The sequence below is a fragment of the Anser cygnoides genome, chromosome 1, assembly GCF_040182565.1.
Source record: "Anser cygnoides isolate HZ-2024a breed goose chromosome 1, Taihu_goose_T2T_genome, whole genome shotgun sequence".
Lineage (NCBI taxonomy): Eukaryota > Metazoa > Chordata > Aves > Anseriformes > Anatidae > Anser > Anser cygnoides.
Window position 1 is genome coordinate 39,915,503 of NC_089873.1, and position 21,834 is coordinate 39,937,336.

Here is a 21,834-nt window from a genome sequence, read left to right on the forward strand (position 1 = left end):
GTACAGAGTGTGGGCTTATTTAAAATATCATTTATTATATACCAAAGTAAACAATGTTGTTAGAGAAACACAGTTCACTGCTTTACTCAAACCTTTCAGTAAAAGGCAGACATTTCATTAAATACAAGTGCAATCTTTTAAGTGCTCCACACATGAAATACGTAAAGGGTGAGATCCACTTGCTATGATAAATTTTTTTTTGTTATAATTAAACATATCTGCAAATTTTAATCATCATTATTTGATTGATATAAATGACACTGCTAATATTTTATTTAATCCAGCATCAGAATTTTGAAGAACAGATGCAGGGTATGAAGACACAACTAATTCAGCTGAGCACTTTGCTTCGTTTACTAGACAATGGATTTTGCAGTTATTTAGGTAGGTGTGTTATTCATGCACAATAACTAAAAGAACTTACTGCATTCTGTGTGCACTGATATCCTGATCAGTCTTTAAACATATTTCCAATAATAATATTAAATGTACACAGGACTCATTTACTGGACTTCTAAATTAGAGACACCTATGAGATTTTCATAATTTTTCCGTGAGTGTTGAAAAAATGTTATCTTCTTACTGAATTAAAAAATACGCCATCCTCCACCAAGCATCATTGATTTTGAAGAGGGACTACCATACTAAAGATCAGCTGTATGATTGTGCACCTGTAAATGTGTGTGTGTGTATATATATATATATATTTTTTTTTCCCCCTCTGTCTTAACCAAATCTGGTATTTTTGACATGTAACACTCTTATTCCTAGAATCTCAAGACTCAGGCTACCTTTATTTTTGCTTCCGATGGCTTCTCATCAGATTTAAAAGAGAATTTAGCTTTCAAGATATTCTTCGACTCTGGGAGGTAAGCAGGTATTTCATCACACAAACTCCATCAGTTTTTGGATTTCTGTAAAGTACCCTTCAGTAGAAAAGCATGGATCATTCTACAAAGTAATTAATAGGCTCATAGAAGAAAAAAAAAATCTGCATCAGTGTAATAAAGAGAGAACATCAGCATATGTTATGTCTTTTTAGCCAAAACAACAACTTGGGAGTTTAAGGAAAAAATCCTTCTAAGATGTGATGGGGACAAGTCAGCTTTTTCGTAAGGTTTGGATAGGATCTCTCAGATGAGGCTCATAAGTGAGAGTAGTTACTGGAGAATGTCAGCTTACTTTTTTTTGTGGAAAACAGAAGAAATAGCACTTGTGTCTCTGATTATTAGTTACTCATCTTTCTGATACTCGGCTTGATATTGGTGTTGCTTTATAGATTATGAGGAATGAAGCTGTGGCAGGTAGTTTTTGTGCTTGCCAAAGCCATAACCAAATCTTCTATCATTATCCTCTTTAACCTTGATGATGAGGCTTCATGATGCCAAGTAACATACTATAAAGGATATCAAAATGTGGAAGTTCTGATAATTCCAGGTTAATGAGATTTTTTTTTTTTTTTACTGAAGTGATCTTGGGTTCAGATAGCAAAATTAAGATGAACAAACTTCTTTGAGCACTGTTTAATTCTTTGTTCCAGGAAGAAACTCTAACAACAGTACAGCTCTATTGTCCAAGATGCATTTAACAAGAGCACAGTATACACACACTTGGGAGTTTTCCACGTAAACATTCAGATGAATGGGAGCAGCCTGGAAATGAGTATTTTCTAGGACATAACATCACATAGAGTTGTGCTGGGGAGCAGAAGGGTTATGAAAAGAACAGGACCGAGATGCATAAGATTTCTCCTATAAAGAAAACTAATGTTGTTTATGGTATAATGAAATATAATGTCGGTGCTTCATTCATTTTTTCCACTTAAAGAGGAGGACTAGTATATAAAACTGTCTAAAGGAAATCATTTAGAAGTTCAGTGCCTTATATCAAAACAAGGAATGGAGAAGATTCTTCACAAGGCTGGCGATGAGATGTTCACCCTAGAGATGGGGTATATCAGTCTTTATCACGCTGACCAGCGGCTAGAACCTTACACTCTCTAAGCAAGAGTTGTAATCATCAGATTGGGGTAGAAAATGTAGGTGGTTATATCATCACTGCATGGGGCAGCAGGGTGTGCTAGGCAGTGCATGCACTAGAGGGGCGACATTCTACCTTGTGTGGTTAAGTTGGGCTGCACAGCATGACTGCAGAGTCATGTGCAGTGCTATGAGCAACATTATATACTCAGCATTTTTTACAGAAATATGAATGCAAGTTAAGTCGTTCCGTTGCTCTGTCTGGGTGGGATTATGTACAGTGTTTTAGTAGTCTCTCCCAAATTCAGCCCAGATAGCATACTGACCAGCTGCTGAGATGTCCTAAAATTGAGAGCAGCTCAGTCCTTCCTTCACACTGGATACCCTCGACATACAATATTACCTGGTAATTCCAGCCAGCCCTTTGATCTTTTTCCCTTCCACAAGCGAACTGCCTCATTCTCAAGATGGCACAGGAAGACTGGGTAGAAAAGGAAGAATTAGGCATTTAGTGATTCAATCTTGCAGTTGTCGCTAATTGGCTAAAAGTTTTAAATATTTCTAGAAATACTTAGATGCCATCAAAAATAGCTTGTTCTTAAACAACTAGGCTTTAGGGCTTATTGAAGCTTCATTAAAATATTATTTTCTAACATTTACCCTTCTTCTCAGAGAAAGAACATAAGCATTTCAAAAGTTTTTCTCATATTTTAACAGGTCATGTGGACAGAATTGCCTTGCCAGAATTTTCATCTTCTTCTCTGTTGTGCTATCTTAGAATCTGAAAAACAGCAAATAATGGACAAGCACTATGGCTTTAATGAAATATTAAAGGTATTAAGTTCTTATGCATTATTTTAAATATTAATTAACTTTCTGGAGTGAATACAGTATGTTTGCATTCATGTTTAGGGGGAATAGGTGTAGGGAAGGTACATACTATCTTCAGAAGTGTTAAATTTGAATATATGTTTTTCATAATTTCAAAAAGGCTTATTGGATGCCTGTGGATTGTAGTAAGATCATTAACAGATGGTTCTCTTGCTTAGACTGCTGCTTAGTATGTTTATTCTTAATATTTGCTTTGTCTTCTATAGTCTTATTTGATAAATGTATGAAAAAGTGAGCTGGGGTTAACTGGAAAGGCTGGGTAGTTTGTCACATTTGAAAATACCATGGATTCTCCTGAAAGGTCTCAGATAGTGATGAAACCTAGCTGTTAAACGCATCTTTCAGTACCTATTTTGTTAATGCAAATAGAGTATGTTTAGCGCTTCACAGCTTAAGGGGAAAGCCTGTGATACTTATTAGCAGTGCAGCACAGTATTACTATATTTTACAATACAGCATATTTCACACAGCTTGTTACACTTACTGTTATTTGTGAATGTATTTTCAGCATATCAATGAGCTGTCCATGAAAATTGATGTGGAATATATACTCTGCAAAGCAGAAGCAATTTCTATGCAGATGATGAATTGCAAGGTAACGATATTTTGAATCTATCTGTGAGCATTTCTAGACAGTGAAAGTAGTAGTTGGCTCTAATTGTATATGTATGACTTGTGAAACAACTAAAAGTTTGGGTATGATAAAGGGTGTGCTATATCTATACGGCACCTACGTTCCAAAAGTCTATAAGCAAGATTAATGTTACAGGGAAATACTCTTCACGGCGGGGGGGAGAAGCTGAATTGTGCCTTTTGATTGTAATTTCTTAACTCTTACTAGGTAACCTTAGTACAAGTAATTTGATATTTGGTGTGCTCAGAAAAGATGAGGTGAAAGATCCATTGCACTGAATGCATACCAAATGTATTTGACAGCAACTAATGGTTCACTTGATTTAAAAAAATATAATTTCAATAATATGAAGTGTAATTATAATAGTTATGTGGAGTTTTATTTTTGTGATGAAGATGATAATCAGTAAATGATTACTGAGCCTTTTACTGTCTTTTTGAAAAGCAGATGCAGAAAACAGTCTCTTTAATGGAAATAATGCTGGGAGAGATGTTTGCAGTACAGCCAAATTCAGATGAATGATTACTTATTTTGGGGAGGGGGGAATTTGTAAATTTTATTTTTAAATTTAATTAGTGTTGGGCTGTTTTTCCTTCTCTTTTACAGGAATTGCCTCAAGCAGTTAGTGAGATCCTGGGCATAGAAAGCAGTTCCGTAACACCAGATTCAGATACTGGAGAGGATGAAAGTGCAACAGTGCTGAGCTGTCCTACGTCGTTGTATCAGAGTATCTCAACACCTGTAACTGCTGCCAATGGAACAAGAGAAAGCACTCAACAGATGTCTGAGACGCAGAGCTTGACACCTGCATAATTACAGTTGATTAAATTGAAGAAAGACTTTACTGAGCACGTTTTTTCCAAGCACTTGAGAGATGGATATTTAAATTTGGTGTTGATTAAGCTTTAAGGTTGGAAAGAAAATCTGTACTGTAATGCTCTTGCATTAAAGCTTTACGACATGACTCAACTATTTTTGTAGTTTATTCTACCAAAATAGCCTTTTGTTTTCAATAACATTCCTTAATATTTTTGTAGCCAAGTGCATTTTCTTTTTGCTGGTGAACTGGAAATGAATGGTGATTAAGAAAGAATTTGGAAAGTACATATTTGCTGAGCTTTCACACATTGATCTAAGATGGTGTGAGTTCTTTGATTTGAGCAGATTCACAATAGACCAGCTGAAGCTGCTGTAAAAAAATTTCAAGCTGAAGAGATGCTGATATGTTAAAGATCATTTTGTAAATGAATGGGTTTTCCTTATCTCAAATGTTTACAAAAATATTTGTAAGTATTTGTTGCTGGTTGAATGTAGATTTGAAATGGACATTTTTACATACAGTTTAATGTCCAAATACTGAATTTTGTGTATCTGGGAGTGGATGAACAGTATATTTTTACATTAACATATCTTCACTTTATATATGCATATATATATATATTTACACACATACACTATATACACAGATGTTTGTGAATACTAGAAGGATAGTCATATTTTCAATATCTGAATAAGCTTGACTGTTCATTCATATGAATCAGTTTGACCAAATTAATGCGCAGCTCAAACTTGGGCTCTTTTTCAAAACTATTTTCTAACTGAAGGAAACTCTCATGTGAATACATTCAGTCTTACACTTGAGGTCATTTTGCAAATAATTTCTTGCAAATTTACTAATGTTTATCTTTGCTAATATATTAACGGATCAATTAACTACTTACACTTTTTATGCCAAGATTATTTGGAGAATTAATAAGCAGGTTATTAAAAAAAGTAATCACAATTAACGTTAATGCATTTTTTGTATATGCAAAAGGCAGTGTGAGTTTATTCCATGCCACGATGATGTCCGTTGACGTTATGTGAAATTTAACATAACTGATTCAGTGTATTCATTATGTGGTAACTACTGTACATATATAAAATAAAAATCAAAGCTGATTTAGTGTTTTTAATTAAATCATATTTAGAGAAAAAATCTAGTTGTCTCGTTGTTGATCTAATCATGAGATAGAGGGGACAGCTAGCAACCATTAGTCCATTGGTATATATTTTATGTGTAATGAAAAGCAGGGGGAATATCTGTTTCTTGCGGAGTGAAGCATGCCTGTCATCTCTGGACTGTTGATGCTGGATACGGAGGAGCTTTCTTTTCTTTTGGAGCAGTTTGCTATTGCAAATGGTATTTGTAACACGTAAAGCCAAATACAAGCAATACGAAAAGGCTTTAATAGATAAATCAAGTTTCTACAACAATTTGAGACCTGATCAAACTTCTCACACCAGTTGTGAACAGGCACTGAAGAGCTGAATCAGTATAGGCTTTGTTTTTAATATCGTCAATGCGCTATCTCTCATCAGCTAATAAGAAAATCTTACGCGTTGAAAGTCAAGGATTCACCACAGCTCAGCATATCTATAGCCTTTCATTTCCTGCTCAGGAAATTACTGTGAAGCATCATGCCTTTGTTCACTGTGGAGCATTGTGCTTCCTGGCAGCTCATTTAACATGGTGTAGAATACAAAAAGGCATTAAAATTTATATAATCAACACCGTGGTTCAAATATACTAAGCAAGTTAGTTTCAGTATTTTTGGAGCACCTAGTTCACTTTGAAGTGTACTTGATAAATAATTTTTGACAAAAATAAGATGAAACTAGGGAAGGGAAGCATCTAAAACTGGGAAATGTAATGCATGAGTCTGTCAATTAACTATGCATGGGTCTTAGTTATTCGGGGTATGCAGTCACAAAATTATACGCAACATTAGGATCGTGAAGTAATAATTGGGTGAATATTTAAGTGCTTAGGAAAAGCGTATTTAAGGGGGATTCTGTAATTTCTTTAAAAATTTCAGTTGTGACTAACAAATACTACCAGCCCTGTGAGGGGGAAAAAAAAGTTTGCCTTTGCTTTTTGGGTATAATTATTGACCTCTTCCCTTTGTATGAAGCACTTGGAAGTCAAGGAAGAGAAGGCTGCTCCTGAGCTACAGAGAGCAGCTGCTGTAGAAGGCTTGGAGTAGGTAGGCTTACTGTGCTTCCCAGCAGTGAAATGCCCATTGCAGTGTTCGTTATCTGTAGCTTCCTTCTGCTGACAGGCAACTTGCAAGAGTTACAATCAAGAGCAACCTCATCCTCCACCAACCTGTTCCTGATCGTTAGGGATGGATATAGTCTAGGCTGAGACTGCAGGCACTGTGAAAGGCCTTAATCAGGATTGTGATTGTTAGCAAAAATGCCATGGGTTGGAGGTTCTGGATGTGTGATTATGTATTTTTTTTTTTTAATTCTTGCATTATTTAGATTGCTTAGAATTAACAAATATGAATTAATTCCGAATATAGTTTTGGCTACAGTTGTTAGGATATAAGGCAATAATTGTAAGCAGGTTACTGCAAACCTGTTTTTTAATGCTTGAACTTGAAGATAGTTATCTTCTGGGGGTGTGTATTTAAAACTTCATGATTTTCAGTCTTAGTATTCTAATAGTACCTGTTTCAAGGTAAGATTTACACTTACATACTCTTCTCCTTAAGAGATGTTTTTCCTTTTGAGCCTGTTTGGGCAATTTTATTTGCCTAGAAAGTAATTTATTGAGGCTTTGAGAGCAAGAGGTTACCATACAAAAGAGAATTTTCTAAAGGCTCTTGGGAGTTTGGACTAATGTCAATGTTTATAGAATGGATTTGGTAGTGGCAGGTCTAAAAATCTTATAAAAGGGTGATGCTGTACTTAATTGCTCATCATTAATACTCCAGTTATATTGAATAGATTTAGCAGAGGTGTGCCTGTCCTGTTCATCTATAATCACTGTATTTGTACCCGGCAAGCAACGTAGCAAGTGGCCTTCAAACCCATGTCAGGAGTGGAGGTCTAGTGTTAGTAACAGTTGTGGGTAATTTCTCTAAATATCAAGGCTACATGTAGTAACGGGTCCTGACTGCTTTAAGAACCAGATATGGAAATCCTGTGATGTTGACTATATTAGCAAGTTGTTCCCATTGATCTGTAGTTTAATTAAAATGAAGGTGTTAATGTTCAATAAGGCCAGCTTTCTTGCTAACTTTTTTCTTTTTTAATAGCACATTTGCTTTTTTTTTTTTTTTTTCTAGCAGACAAACTTGTAATGTTGATGTTGCCTCCTCAGTTACTCTCTCTAGGTTTTTCTCACATATTGCTCCCTGAAAAATTCTTCGGCTCCCAATCAACCTACGCAGTGAGGATACTTTCAGAAGCGTTATTGAGCGCTGAATCGAAGTTCCATTGTGGGAACTTACTAGAAAGCAGTCAAAAGTATTCTTGCAACTTTTACTTCTAAAGACAACAGTTCAAAATAAGTTTGAGACACTTTCTTCACATTTTAAAACTAATTTTCTGCTACGGGACTCCCCGTAAACTTGAAAAAGAGATTTATTGTAAGTGATTTGGCATTCAGAATGTAAACCACAGACAGAAGTTTTGGTACCACTGACACAACTCGTGCATGTCCTGGTGTGCTGCAAATGGAGCCTTGCTGAGTTATAGGGACTGCATTTCCATAGGCAACGTGTACGTTCTCATCTTGTTCCATGTTGGACAACAAAGGAAAGTGCTGATGAGGTTACCGGAATTTTAAAAGTATTGATTGACATTATTGACATTAGTATTGATAAAAGTATTGATTGGCATTAAAAATGTGGAAATGGGTGATGTAAGTGGGCTATGAGGAGGAATAATCGCTTGCTTAGGACAAGTGTTGAGCATTTTTCAGTCTCTCATTTAACTGATATTCTGGTATAGATGCAATTTAAGACTGAAGTCATTTCTTCCATGTTCATATGGCAGAAATTCTTTGAGCTGTTCTGTGGTGGGAAATCCCAACCCTGGGTTCTGCACGTGTGCTCACGTACCTATATTGTGACTGTACATGAACATTGACGTGACACAGCTACATAGCAGAGCATTCAGATTTCATATATGCCTGCAATTAGGTTTCATTTAAAGATACTTCCAAATGCTTTTTCAGGGTATTAAAAACCCAAATGAATTGTGCTTCATGTTTAGTGGGACCTGATAACATCTGCTATTCAATTAAGTGATGTTATTGCAGTGCATATCTCATATAAATTAAGCTTGAAATTCATTTTTCATTTAAGTGGGGATTTTAACCATAAACATTTTCTAGAGCACGCGTGCTATGTTTTCATGTTAAATCACTATCTTCATCACAAACTGAATTTTCTGATGCATTCCAAACAAAATAGATTGTAGGATGTCACTTTTTGCCTCGTCCCAAATAAATTTTAGAAATTATAAATTTCTAAAATTATATATTTCAAACTGTCCTTGTAATTCAAATAAATTAAATCTTCTAAAACAGTTATGTTTTGAAGGAATTGGATTATAATGCACATTTTGATTATACAGGATACATGTGCCACACGGTAACATTAGTCCTTTTCCATACGTACCTTATTATTAACCAGCTGCCTGCCTGCCTGTTGGGTAGAACTTAACTTTCTGCCCAGGTGAGCACTTCAGGAGACTGCTGTCACTTGTTTCCTCTGTGTGCGGTGTGGTTGGCCCCAGCAAGGAGCCAGGCACCTGCTCAGCCTCTCACTCCCCTCTCATGAAATGTAGAGATAGTTGGAGAAGGTGAGAAGAGCCATGGATGGAGACGATGACAGCGAAAGCAAAAGCTGCTCCCGCAAGCAAAGTGCAAAGATTTCATTAACTACTTCGGTCAGTTTGGGTCAGCTGTCTGCTCCCAACCTCGTGTGCATCCCTGGGCTAAGAAGAGACAAAACCTCAGTGCTGTGCACGCACTGCCCAGCAGTAGCCAAAAGCCGGTGTTACCAGCACTGCTTTAGCCATGAATGAAAAGCACAGCACCATGTGGGCTACCGTGAGGAAAGTTACCTTCATCCCAGCCAGATCCAGCACGATATGACAATAGCCACACTTCATGGTGTGCGACCTCATGCTACCCTAAATTAATCCTTCCTATTGAAGATCATACTTTTTAAATGCCCATTTAGACTCGATACCGAAATGGTTGTATTACATACAAGCAACTTTTATTCAGTCATTCTGTTGCCTGTCATTAACTCTGCAAGGTGAAACACCAGAAACTTTGCCACAATACTCTTGGTATTTTAACTAGTCCACTTGTCCCTTAAGTTACGTGGGCGCATGCCAGCTTTGGGCATTGGTGTAGGAGAGCTTCAATGCTCTTCAGGTTTAAAAGACTCTTCTTAAAAGATTCCACACTTTTCAGTTAAAGTAACTGATGCAGGAGACCAAGAAGACCTTTAAAGTATAGGTATGTGATTTCACGGACTTGATAATTCCTCAAGCAGTGAAGCAATATAGCTACTGCTACAAAAAGTGGTTGTCCAGATTGTTTGTTCTCTTCCTTGTGCTACTACCCTGTTTGTGTGGGTATGATCAATTTGTGCAGGTGTGTGCTAAATCATGTAAAGGATCTGATAAGTTTCAGAGCTAACCAGTTCTCTTAGCCAGATCAACCATCCTGCACATTTTTTCACCACGAGTGTGTATACCTGAGTATACACATACAGCAAGTTTGTTAAAATCACAGATTTGCAACATTGGAAGGCACTTTTAAAAGCTTGTGACTATAGACTAGCAAGAGCATCTGTTGGAAGGCATATCTTGCTTCTGCCAGATGCTTTCTTGTCTTAGCTCTTCTTAAAGGCTTCCAGTAACGCTGGGTCCACAACTGCTGCAGACAACTCTTCCATGGCCTGGTGGTTCTTGCTGTCAGAAGGCCTTTACTTACACTGAACTGGAAGAGCTTACCAACAGGGAAAACAGTGCTTCTTCCAGCAATCTTCTGTGTAGCTAGTTTTGTCCTTTTCTCCTGCTTAGGCCAAAACCCCACAAACAAACAAAAAAAAAACCAACCCAAACAAACCCTGCCATAATTGCAATAGATTTTTATGTACAGATCACCCTTCTTTGCACTCCTATAGACGTTCTCTGGACAAGAGATGATCCATATATTTTTTTTTTCGATCTTGGGATATAAACTGGCTGGAGTAGCCTGGGTGAGATCACCATATTGAAGAGGACTGGAGAATAACTGTAATTCTTGAAGGCTATTACCCAAACACTTTTCAGGTGTTTGTATGCTTCCATGGTAGATTGAATGATCACGTTCAGCTGGTGGTTTTCTGTAGCCTCTGACTCCCTGGATATGAGCTCTGCTTTCTCTTGTAATTGTGCAGCTGGTCTGTAAGTAGCTTGCCACCACCACCTGCCCAAGATCTATTTAGATTTTTGGAACTGTTGAGCATCTCTGAGTTAGATACAATCTGGAAATTCAAGGGTGGTCACTTTGTGGTCCTTTGGCCTGTTATTAAATAGTATAGGAGTGAGGGTAGGTACTTGCAGCTCCCCTGTTCTCTACACACTTCCATTTAACTCTGAACCCACTCCTTTGTCCCATCTCTTGGTTTCATCTGCATTTTTCCTTATCTGTCTCGTGGGATTGTTATGAGAGACCACGGCAAATGCTTCACTACCATCAAGATTGATGATGTGAGTTGTTTTGCCTTGGTCCACAGGACTGGCATAGGAGGAAATGAGATTTACTTGATTCGATTTGTTCTCAGCAAATCCATCTTGACTGTTTAATCATCTGTTATCTTTTAGGTTCTTACAAATAATTTTGCTACTACTGTTTTCCCCCCAGAATTAAATTAGGCTGGTCCAGAACTCTTCAGCCCTTCCTACCCCCATATCTTTTCAAAGATAGGCATCATTTAAGTATTTTTTCATGTGTCCATCCTCTGAGTTATCAAAATAATTATTGATGGCTGAGATTTAATGTGCCTACTCTGTTAGCATAGTTTCTGCACCATGTTATTTCCTATGATCAGATTTAACCCAAGTATTCTCCAATAAATTTTATCCTGTGAAAAGCTGAGAGCTTATCTATCTGTCCCTGCTATTAATTATGATAGCCCCCTGGTCACAGTAGATTCTTTTAGCAAAGCATAATTTAAAATAAAAAAAAAACAAAAACATTCAATACTTTTTTTTTTAAAGTTTCTTTTCTGTCTTGTCTTTTCCTTGTAGTGGGCTAATAGTTTCATTATTTTCTGACTGCTGCTGTATTTATAGAAAAAAAGCAATCTTTTGATGTCCTACACTAGCTGCTGTGAATTTTGTACCACAGCTTTTGTCTACATGTTAATGTGTTATGCTGTTTGTATGTAGAAGCTCAGCCCTAGTTTTCATCTTGTGTAAGTTACTTTTTTGAATTGAGGGAAATGAAACTAATGACTTATGATACTCGCAGTAAAAGTATAGTAGAAGACCCCACTTCATCTACAGTGAAATAGTGTCCCAGTGACACTTTAACTTTGTCCTTAAGTGAGCATTGCAGGTTAACCTCAGTAGGGAGCTAAGCCCCACACAACTGCTTGCTCACTCCTCTCCAGTGGGATGGGGCTGAATCTGAAAGGTGAAAGAAAACTCTTAGGTCAAGGTAAAGGCAGTTTATTAGGTAAAGCAACAGCTGTGTGCACAAAGCAAATAAGGAATTCATTCACTACTTTGCATTGGCAGGCTATTTCCAGGAAAGTAGGGCTTCGTTGTAGCATAAGTACTTAGGAAGACAAATGCCATAACTCTGTATGTCTCACCTTTCTCCTCTTTTCCCTTGTTTTTATTTCTGAGCATGACTTTGTATTGTACAGGACATCCCTTTGGTCAATTGGGGCCAGCTGTCCTGGCTGTGTCTCCTCCCAGCTTCTTGTGCACTCCAGCCTACTCCCTGCTGGGGTAGCATGAGCAGAAAGGACCTTGATGCTGTGTAAGCATCCTTCAGCAACAGTTAAAACATTGGCATGTTATCAGCACTGTTTTGGTTACAAATCCAAAACACAGCACCATATGAGTGACTATGAAGAAAATTAATTCTGAGACAAAGCCAGTACTGGAAGGAAAAGGCTGTCTTTCTGCACTGGGTTTCATCTCTTTGGAAGTTGTAATAACTCTGAATTTATGGAAGTTCTTTAAAAAAAAAAATCTGAAATTGTCAATTTCTGCTTTCTTTTCTGACCTTTCTGCTGAAGATCATGAATTCATTTTATGTTCACTGTCACACAGTCCACATTCTGCATAATATTTTTCAACCAGATTCTCTCTGTTAGCTCAAATCAAATCTATGAGAGCCTTCTATTTCATTGTTTTCTTCTAAAACCTGCATCAAAATTTACCACCTGTACTTCCAGACCTTCCTAGTCAGTCTATCATTTGGTAGATATCTTTTCCCAAAAGCTGTTTTTGATTAAAATCTCCTTAGTGCTATTAGAAGCTCTAAACTAAATTTGTAGTTTAGCAGTATTCCCAGAGCCATATACTGTTTGTTGTACTGCGGCTAGGAAAAAAAGAAATAAACATTTTCTGTCCATAAATATGTGTCCTTCATTCTGGCATTGATATGGAAAAGTCCACCTACAAAACAGAAGTTACAAAAGAATAATTTCCTCTCCGGGGATAGGCAATCTGTCTGTGGGACTCACGGGCAGGCAGCATTGTTAAAAGAGTTGAATCATTCAGTAGTCCCTGCCTGTTATATAGTTCATGCCGACATAAAGTAGCTTTGTTTGGTTTGCATTCATGAGTCATCCTGAAGAGGTTACGAGAGACAGAAAATCTTTGCCAGCCTCTAGTCACCAAACAGAGCTGTGATAGATAGCAAGGCTACTGGGTAGTGGGGTCATCCCTGATTTGTGTGGTGTCCCAGCTGCACAGCTAGCATCTAGCAGCAGATAAAATCATGCTCTGTCACGATGATAGGAGAAAAGCCTAGAGTAGAGCTTGTTTTTGTCACTGGAGCGTTTGGGGAGTGCTAAGCAATCTTGCTCACGTAAACTGTTCGACTCTGGGAACTGTGTCCAGGTATCTCAGGCATAGCAGACAGGAATATCAAAGTCTAAAGACTCTGACTTGCTTTCCCTTTATTAAAAATACTGAATAAACATGACAGAATATCTCTTGGTAACTTTGGATATAAGGCTGAACTAACACATGTAGACATGCTTTCCCCAGCTGGGAAAGCAAAGTAAAACTTCGTGGGTTAGCATAATGAAAATGATTGGTTTTCATTACAGAAGCAAGTAGGGGAACCAAATATAATTACAAGCTTATCGTCAAGCAGAAGAAAGGACCATTATTACATTTTACACATGGGAAACTCTGGAAAAGTGAGTCTAAATGTGCTTGCTTCAGACCTTACGTGAATACTGAGGCAGCTGCGAACCCATCCCAGTCCCGAACATGAGGCATGACCTTCCCTTTTAAGAAAGGGGTCACCTTTCTGACAAGGGCCAGTTTGGACTTGAAGCTTTTGCTGGTTTCTGTTAATTGTAGTAAATGATAAGATTCCATAGTACTCCACAGTCTCAAATCTTTTGTTGTGCTTCCATGCTGGTCTCTTTTTTTACAGGCAAAATGAATTCCTCAATAAGGCAGGTACGTAAACATTAGGTATAAGATGCTGAGGCTAAAACCAGAGATTTAGACTTTGTAAAGTGAGGCAAGCCACAGCTGAGTGTTAGATGTGACGTGAAACTTAGCACCATGAGCACTAAAGCTTTCTGCTTCTTTACTTGTGTAACTCCCTGTTCAGCATTTCAGCTTCAGTGGCTCTGATTTTAACTTTTTCCTCTCGATCTATGTGATCTTTACATATGGCAGTTAAGGCCACATGGTGCTAGCTGTCACATTCAGCTAGGCTGCCCCTGCCTGGGGATGCTGCAGGGAAAAGCACCGCTGGAGGCTTGCGGAGGGACACAGCAGCCATTTCCCCTGACCAGTGCTTTAGAGCAGAGAAAACTGTATGTATTTGAACAAACCTTAATGAAATAGTGCTCCTGATCCAGTTGTGGTGTTCAGTTCTACATTGTGTAAGATGGGTAATAGACAAGTTCTGGAAAACAGGAGAAGTGAGGAAGAAAACACTAGGAAGAGAAAGTGACAAGAGTAAGTGACGAGTATTTGACTTGAGTATGTTAGTATAAGAGAAATAAAGAATCCTAACACAATTTCCCATGTAGACTTGAGAGACGAAGACATTACCTTAACAATGCAGTGAAATTATTGTTTGAGCAATTACTTTCTGCTCATTTACAATTTCTGAGCTTAAACGAGTCTGAAATTAAGTAGGAAACAAACTCTTTAGAAAAAATCTTTACCCTTGAGACATGAGTAATTCAGAGACAAGTGAAGTTGTCTAATATATAAGCAGACCTCCAGGAGCCATACAGGATTGTTTTTACCTTCACAGATGATTAATTGCCTTATTGATGTTGTGGTTAGAAGAGAGTCGTATGAAGAGTCTGGCCCTTATGTAGCTCAGGTAGAAACCACAGCCATTGCTGCCTTGATTAAAAAGCTTTCTCCAATTAAGCATTCTCTTTCAGTGGAAATACTCTTTGCAAGTCATCAATCATCCTTTAATGTAAAAGGTTTGTTAAGTCTTTCATTATATCCCCTATCCCTTAATGCTTCCTCTCTGAGCCAGCCTACATTTTTATAAAACGGGGAGAGATGAGCTCCTACATCAAAGAATTGCTCACATCAAAGTCAATGTGAAAATATTTCCACACAACTTTTTGTTGCAGAAACTCAGCCGCTACTTTTTCTTGGCACGCACTGAGCGAGGCCAGCTGTCCCTGGGTCCCCCAGGGCCACCCACAGGGACCCTGGTGGCTCTGGCTTGTAGCCAACACCTATTGGCACCCACACTGCAGTTTGGGCTGCAGTCACACGTTTTTAGGTTCTCCAGTCGAGTTTGGAGCAGCATTCCCTTGCCCAAACCGTTAGCCATAGGTTCGTGCCCGGTGCACCCCGCCATTAAGCACACGGAGTCGGAATCCACATGAAGGTGTTTTAATTAAACAATTAATGATCCAGCATGCCCTGCTGGGCCAGGTGACCTCCTGCTGCCTCTTTCGGTGCCCCAGCCCCTCGGGTTGAGGAGTGAAGAACCGAACCCGCTGCCCGGGGCCGGCCCTGGGGAGCCTCCCCACAGCGGCGCCTCCCCACAGCGGCGCCCTGCGGGGTTTCGGCCGCCTGCGGCTCCTGAGGGGATCCCGAGGGGGCTCGGGCCGGGCCCTGCCCCGGGGGTTGCGGTCAGCGGAGGCCGTGAGCGCCCCCCTGCCACCGGCGCCGGGTCGCCCCATGTCGGGTTTCCGCCGGTGTCGGCGGGGGCGGATAAAAGGAGGCGCCGCGGGCGAGGCTCAGAGCGCGGCGCTGCCCCCGCCCGGCCTACCCATGCAGCCCGCCATGATGATGTTCTCCAGCAAGTACTGGGCGCGGAGGGGCTTCTCGCTCGACTCGGCCCTGCCGGAGGAGCGCCCCGCCGGCCTCACCGTAAGTGCCGGGGCTGGGAGCGGGGGCGCCGAGGGGAAGCCCGGTTCGGCTCGGTCCCGGCTCGGGAGGGAGGGACGGGAGCCGTGCTGCCCGGGCACCCCGGTGCTCCCGGGGGTCGGCGCTGTGCGGGCAGGCAGCCGCTTTGCGGTTTAGCCAGCTGCTGCTTTGGAAGTGGCTTCGAGCCACAGCAGAAGTTTTGCCGGAGCCGTTCTGCTGCGGTAACAGCAAAGCGCTGGGGTCCGGCTCCGGTGTCTGTGAGCGCTGGGGTTTGAAAGCCCGGCGGTGCTCCCGGTGTCTGTGTGCTGTACCAGCAGCATCCGTCCTGTCAAAGCGCGTGTAAGCCTCCTAGAGTGGTGTTTAAAACACTTTTATAGTAGCAAGTCGTATGAGCGTACGCCTGGTGCTGGCACCTCCGTCGCTGAGCAGCTTTGATGGAAGTGGGAGCTTCCAGGCGCCCATCCCCGGCCCGCAGGGGTGGTGGGACGTCCTGCAGCCTTGTGTGGGGCAGGTGTGGGCACTTCCCCGCCGAGGTGGTGTCAGGAGGCAGGAGCAGCCCTCTGTGAGGCGACCGTACGGGTGCGACAGGTGCCTGGGTGATCCCGAGCACGGGACACGCTTCTGTGTGCTCACAGGTAAAGGGATTTGAGCAGGTTTGCTTTATTAATCATAAAGAATGTTAACGGATGCTATAATGTAATCTGCTATGAATATGTTAAACATTTAAGGTTATCAGTACCTAGCTCCTATAAAACTTTATGCTAAATCCGCAGTGTGTGGAGGCTCTGATAATTTGAATAGATCCAACAGAATACACCAGTTTGTACCAGTCGTGAACCAGTCTTTATAGTAAAACATGAAATGCCCTTTCTCTTTCCTGTACGTGCTTTATTTCTGTTGGCAACATTGAATGAACTGTGATAAACTCATTTCACGGTTTTTATATTTGAGTTACTTCACTGTGTTCTGCTGTAGGTTGCTCTTTCATTCTTGAGTATTCTGTGCTTGCTCTAGAGAATTTGTTTTCGTTAGGAAAGTTGATCCGCTAGTCATTATTTAATTATAAAGTGTATTAATAAGCGTAGGTGATAAGATTTGAGTTCTTGCAGTATCATAGCCCCCTACTAGACTCATATCAATTAGTTTTTGTATACTTGAGAGAGACTTTCAGTCATCACTTCAGGTAAAGCTCACTTGGAAGTGTTGGTGAACCTGGGACAGTCCTGGAAGGTGCTGAGTGCTCGTTTTCTGGAGGAATCAATGGTACCGAGATTCTCGGGCACTCAGCTGACCACATGATCCTCTGTACGTAGCTTCCAGAAAGCAGCACACAGTGGAAAAGCATGGATGCCATCTAAATAGTATCTTTGCCGCTTTGTGTGGAGGTTGTGTTCTTGGTATGCGTGAAAATTCCTCAGCCAAATCCCAAGTACTAGTTAAGTTAATCCCAACTATATTGAAGTTAAAGCCAAAGTGACCTTCTCCTAAGCAATCCTCCTGTCAAGCCGAATCATATAAGCTCAATTACTGCAAAGTAAATGTTTAAAACCCTACGTATGCCATTTTACAAGCAGAATTACTTTTCCAGTTTGTGTGATCTAATAAAGGATGAGAAGAGACCACAAACTCTTCAGCATGCCCTGAAAGGAGTGAGGGTTTTTTAACTTGTACTGTTTTAAAGAGTAGCTTTTGGTAAGAAGATGCATTTCAACTACCCCTCCTCTTAATTCAGCACATTCTTGTGCTTTTTTTTCCTTTAAAAAAAAAAAGCCTCAGAATATCCAGTGAGAGCTGTGGTCTCATTCAGCAGTGGGAGATATTCCAGTTTGACGTGAACTGTGTGGATGCACTGAGATGGATGTGATGCAAATACTTCCTCTGTCAGCAATATCTATTTCTAAGAAAACTATCTTTAAATAATCCAATTTGAAGAGGAATTAGACTAAAGCTTACTGACTTTTTTTTTCCTGGGTCATGGAGCATTTGATGAAATCTTCTAAAATCTTTTAGAAGCACAGGGAGACTTGTCTGAAGCCCATCGTCACAGGTCCTCAGACATTATGCAGCTGGGATAACCTACCTTGACAGCCCTACATGAAAGGCAAAAAAGCAAGAATAGAGATTTATCTCTGCTTTAATCAGCTGTTGAGACCTGTTTAAAAACTCCATTTATCTGGATGCTATTTTCCTTTTATTTCTGTTCTACAATTTACCAAACAGTTATGGAATATCTGTATATGAATCTTAATTTCTAGGATCACATTTTTTCTTTAGTGTTTATATTACAGGTGATGCTGTTATTCAAAAACCAGTTACCTTCTCGTTGGGTATGTAATTTTTCCAGGAGCCACAACCTGGGCATTGGAAAATGCAGACTATTTTTTGAAAACTGTGGTCAGCGTTATCAAAATTGTCTATAAAGCCTGACTCACTGTACTGTGAGTGATAAAACATGATAATTTTTTTTTTTTGGAAGCTACTGGATGAAGTATGGCTTAAAGCAAAATCTTTACCCTGTAAATTAAGAGAAGGTTGTAAGAGTGGCCAAGGATGGTGTGATTTCCTTTATTTTTTTTAGGAGTTCCTCAGCCAGCCCACTTCTTGTGGGAGGTGCAGTCTCAGCTTGTGTTTCTGTCCTCATATGTATAACGACCAGGGTTTTTTTTTCCTTGGGGAAAAATGACCTTACATAGCAACATTAACTGTGCTATGACAGATAATGTAAGTGTTATGCTGTGAATGTAATGACCGTGACTGACCACTAAAACCCTACCTACGAGGGAGGAAGGCTCGGTGGAGGTGGGCAGGAGGATGTGCCAGTGAAGCTCGGGGAATCGTGCGGGGTGTGACTGGCCACAGCAGCTGCAAAGAAGCTGATTTCGTCTCAACACAGAGGGGAGTTCAGGTGAACAGCTGTCAGCAGCGAAATGGATCAGCTGGTGGTGTAAATATTTCTCCCTGAGTTCATTAGAGGAGTGTGAATGTCTCCCTGAGTCCCAGAGCTGTGAGAGGGGAGTGAATGCACAGCTCAGCCCAACTTGGGGTATAGAAACTAAGCAACGAACGGGAGTATTTCAGAGATCGGTGGGCTTGAGCTGGCTGCAACCCTCATATCCTTTCCTGGGGATTCTGTTGTGTGGCAGTGTGACAGTGAGTGTAGCATAGGGACCAGTAATGCAAATTGCATCGGTCCTGTGACTGAACTGTGGGTTGTCTCTCCTGTGTTTTGCTAAGTGTAGCTTACCTTTGTATTGCGTCTTCAGTACATTGCGTATCACACTGGGGTAACATCAGATATCTTCAAAGAAGCAAATTTGATATTAAACGTTACACTTGCCATGTGTGGAATATCTGAAAGCAGCTGGACAGAGAGTATTGGACTCTGACAATGGATAGTACAGAAATACAGACCAGTGTAAATCAGCATAAATTGACTCCTACAAATTACAGTAGCATCACCACAATTAGTGGTTTTGCAGTAATTCTGAAAATCTCTGTTCACTTTTATTGCTAACAATAGCATTGCCCTAATAGTATCATTATACTTGTATCCTATGCTTTCATATGCTTTTTCTTTTTTTTTTTAAGAACTGAACTTTTACACAATCATCTCTAACAGATGCTTTTGAATTGTGATTCTAGTTTCAAGTGAATGAATTAACCTTTAATTTAAGTCTGGATGGGTTCCATTCAGTTATTTTTCTAACAAGTATTTCTCTTCATGTACACAGACTTAATTTTGGGAAATGCCCTTTTGCATCTGAAATGATGTTCTTTATCCACTTGCAGCTAAACAGATCAACTTCTGGGAAAAACGAGGAAAAGAAAGGGAATAAGGGAAATGGGAAAGGTGAATCGGCTTCTGAAAGTGGAAAGACAGCTGTGGTGTTTTCCTTGAAGAATGAAGTTGGTGGGTTGGTGAAAGCTCTCCGGCTCTTCCAGGTAAAGTCATTCTGTGGACCAGACTGAGGAAGGTCAGGTTGTTTGTTGGTGTAAATTAATGCACCGGGGAGTGCAGTTACTTTTATTGAATTCTGCAGAGTGTAACTTCAAATTTTATGGATCATTCAACAAAGCATTTTGGACTCACAAAGAGTTTTCTGGAACAAAGTTTAACGGTGATGTTGATGTTCACACCATTCACTTTAGATTGCCAAAGTGTGATTCTCAATACCATAAATTAGGTTTGAAGTTCTCTGTACGGACTATGATGAAAGAAAGCACTTTCAGAGAGCAGTTCAGCACCTAAGTTATGTGCCTGAAGTCAGATGGTGATGGCAGCCTTGCTGCAGGACAATGTTTGGTCATAAATTTAAATGCACCTTTAAGTGCTTGCAGGGTCAGGGCTTTGTGTCTAACTTGAATGTAAATTGTGAAGTATTGGTTCCCGTATAGATCCCCATGCAATTGGTGGTTTTCAGTCAGGCTGCTGGTACTCGATGTAGTCTGCTTACCTCATTAATAAACTGGACACGACTTTGAGGCATGTCTGAGGATAATTAAAGCAGAGCAGTGTGATGGAGGTCTTAGGCTGTAAGTCTTCTCTTCTCAACCCAGGGTATATGAAAACCACTCTTTCTACTTCTGAAGAGAATATCTAAAACTGTTAGCACTGTGCCAGCTGGAAACATGAAGAGGAGTCCTGTGGCCTGTGTTACTCGGAAATAGATCATCAAAGTGATCCCACTTGGCTTTATAACTAGTCTACAAATAGCAGACTCAAACCCGTCAGCAGATGGAGGCTTTTCCTTCTGTGAATTTGTTAGATAAACGAGTTAGCTAAGGAGATGCATTATATACATTCCTTACAGAGTGTGCCAGTGAAAGGATTATCTACTATGTAAGTCCAGAGGTAGAAAAGCAGAAGCTGCTAGTTGGCTGTACCAGAGGGGACCTTCATCTAAAACTTGAAAAAGCTTTCCTAAAGAACATGCCATCAATATTACCATTCTAACTGATATGGCTATACTTAATCCATTATTTCATCTTTCCACAGGAGAAACATGTCAGCATGGTTCATATTGAATCACGAAAATCGAAGAGAAGGAACTCAGAGGTGGAAATTTTTGTGGACTGTGACTGCAGTAAAAAAGAATTTAATGAACTAATCCAGTTGCTCAAGTTTCAAACTAATATCGTGTCTCTCAATCCACCAGAAAACATCTGGACCGATGAGGAAGGCAAGGCTCCTTTCATGTCACTCGCTTTAGACGCTGACAAAGTTTTTGGACATGTATCTCAATCTCATACTCAATACATTCAACTTGCATTCTGTCTTCTGCAGATCTTGACTGTGTCCCTTGGTTCCCCAGGAAGATATCTGAATTAGACAAATGCTCACAGAGAGTTTTGATGTATGGATCTGAGCTCGATGCAGATCACCCTGTAAGTGTAACAAAAATTGTATTGTAGATAATTTCTTCAAGTTGTTTGCCAGTCAAATAAAAAGCCTGCTGACTGCTGATTTTGAGTACTTTTCTGAATTCTCAGAAGGTGGGGATTTAGTTCTCTTCAGTGTTCTCAGTGAATCAATTCTCCTTTTCTGTAGTTGGACATGCAAGAAGGAAGTCACCCAGAAAACTTATTCACTCTTGAACAACTTTGTTCCCTTTTGTCCTGCCTTCACTTATTTATTTTTTAATTAGCTGGTTGATAGAAGCTTTCAGACAAACTGAGGAGTTTAGATCAATGCGACCTTAGGTTCTGTCACAAGTGGCTCTTAGATAAGAACTGATATTAACCTAGGTGTCAGAGAAGAAAGAATTATGGAGAAAGACATCCTGGCCACTCAGAAGATAATTACAAAATAGAACAGAGCCACATGTTCCTTTCTCTGCATGGATGCAGCAGGTGGGAAGGTGCTTCACATTGTTTCCTGTCTTTAGTGACAGGAGACAAAAGCTTGCATTTCACATAAGCAATATCTGCAGTAGTACCAAATGT

General features: G+C 39.9%; 2 protein-coding genes across 2 annotated transcripts in view; both read left to right on the top strand.

Annotated features, from left to right (window-relative positions):
- TBC1D15 (TBC1 domain family member 15) overlaps positions 1-5,482 on the top strand; it is a 33,049-nt gene extending 27,567 nt beyond the window's left edge. The window contains exons 13-17 of the mRNA XM_048065402.2: positions 285-384; positions 772-869; positions 2,697-2,813; positions 3,379-3,465; positions 4,111-5,482. Coding sequence (XP_047921359.1) covers positions 285-384; positions 772-869; positions 2,697-2,813; positions 3,379-3,465; positions 4,111-4,317 — 609 coding nt within the window. The 3' untranslated portion in view covers positions 4,318-5,482. The remainder of the gene's footprint in view (positions 1-284; positions 385-771; positions 870-2,696; positions 2,814-3,378; positions 3,466-4,110) is intronic.
- A 10,082-nt stretch (positions 5,483-15,564) lies between these two features.
- Positions 15,565-21,834, top strand: part of TPH2 (tryptophan hydroxylase 2) — a 52,225-nt gene continuing 45,955 nt past the window's right edge. Inside the window, exons 1-4 of the mRNA XM_048065403.2 lie at positions 15,565-15,894; positions 19,681-19,833; positions 20,888-21,071; positions 21,176-21,276. Of these exons, the coding sequence (XP_047921360.2) occupies positions 15,703-15,894; positions 19,681-19,833; positions 20,888-21,071; positions 21,176-21,276 (630 nt within the window). The 5' untranslated portion in view covers positions 15,565-15,702. The remainder of the gene's footprint in view (positions 15,895-19,680; positions 19,834-20,887; positions 21,072-21,175; positions 21,277-21,834) is intronic.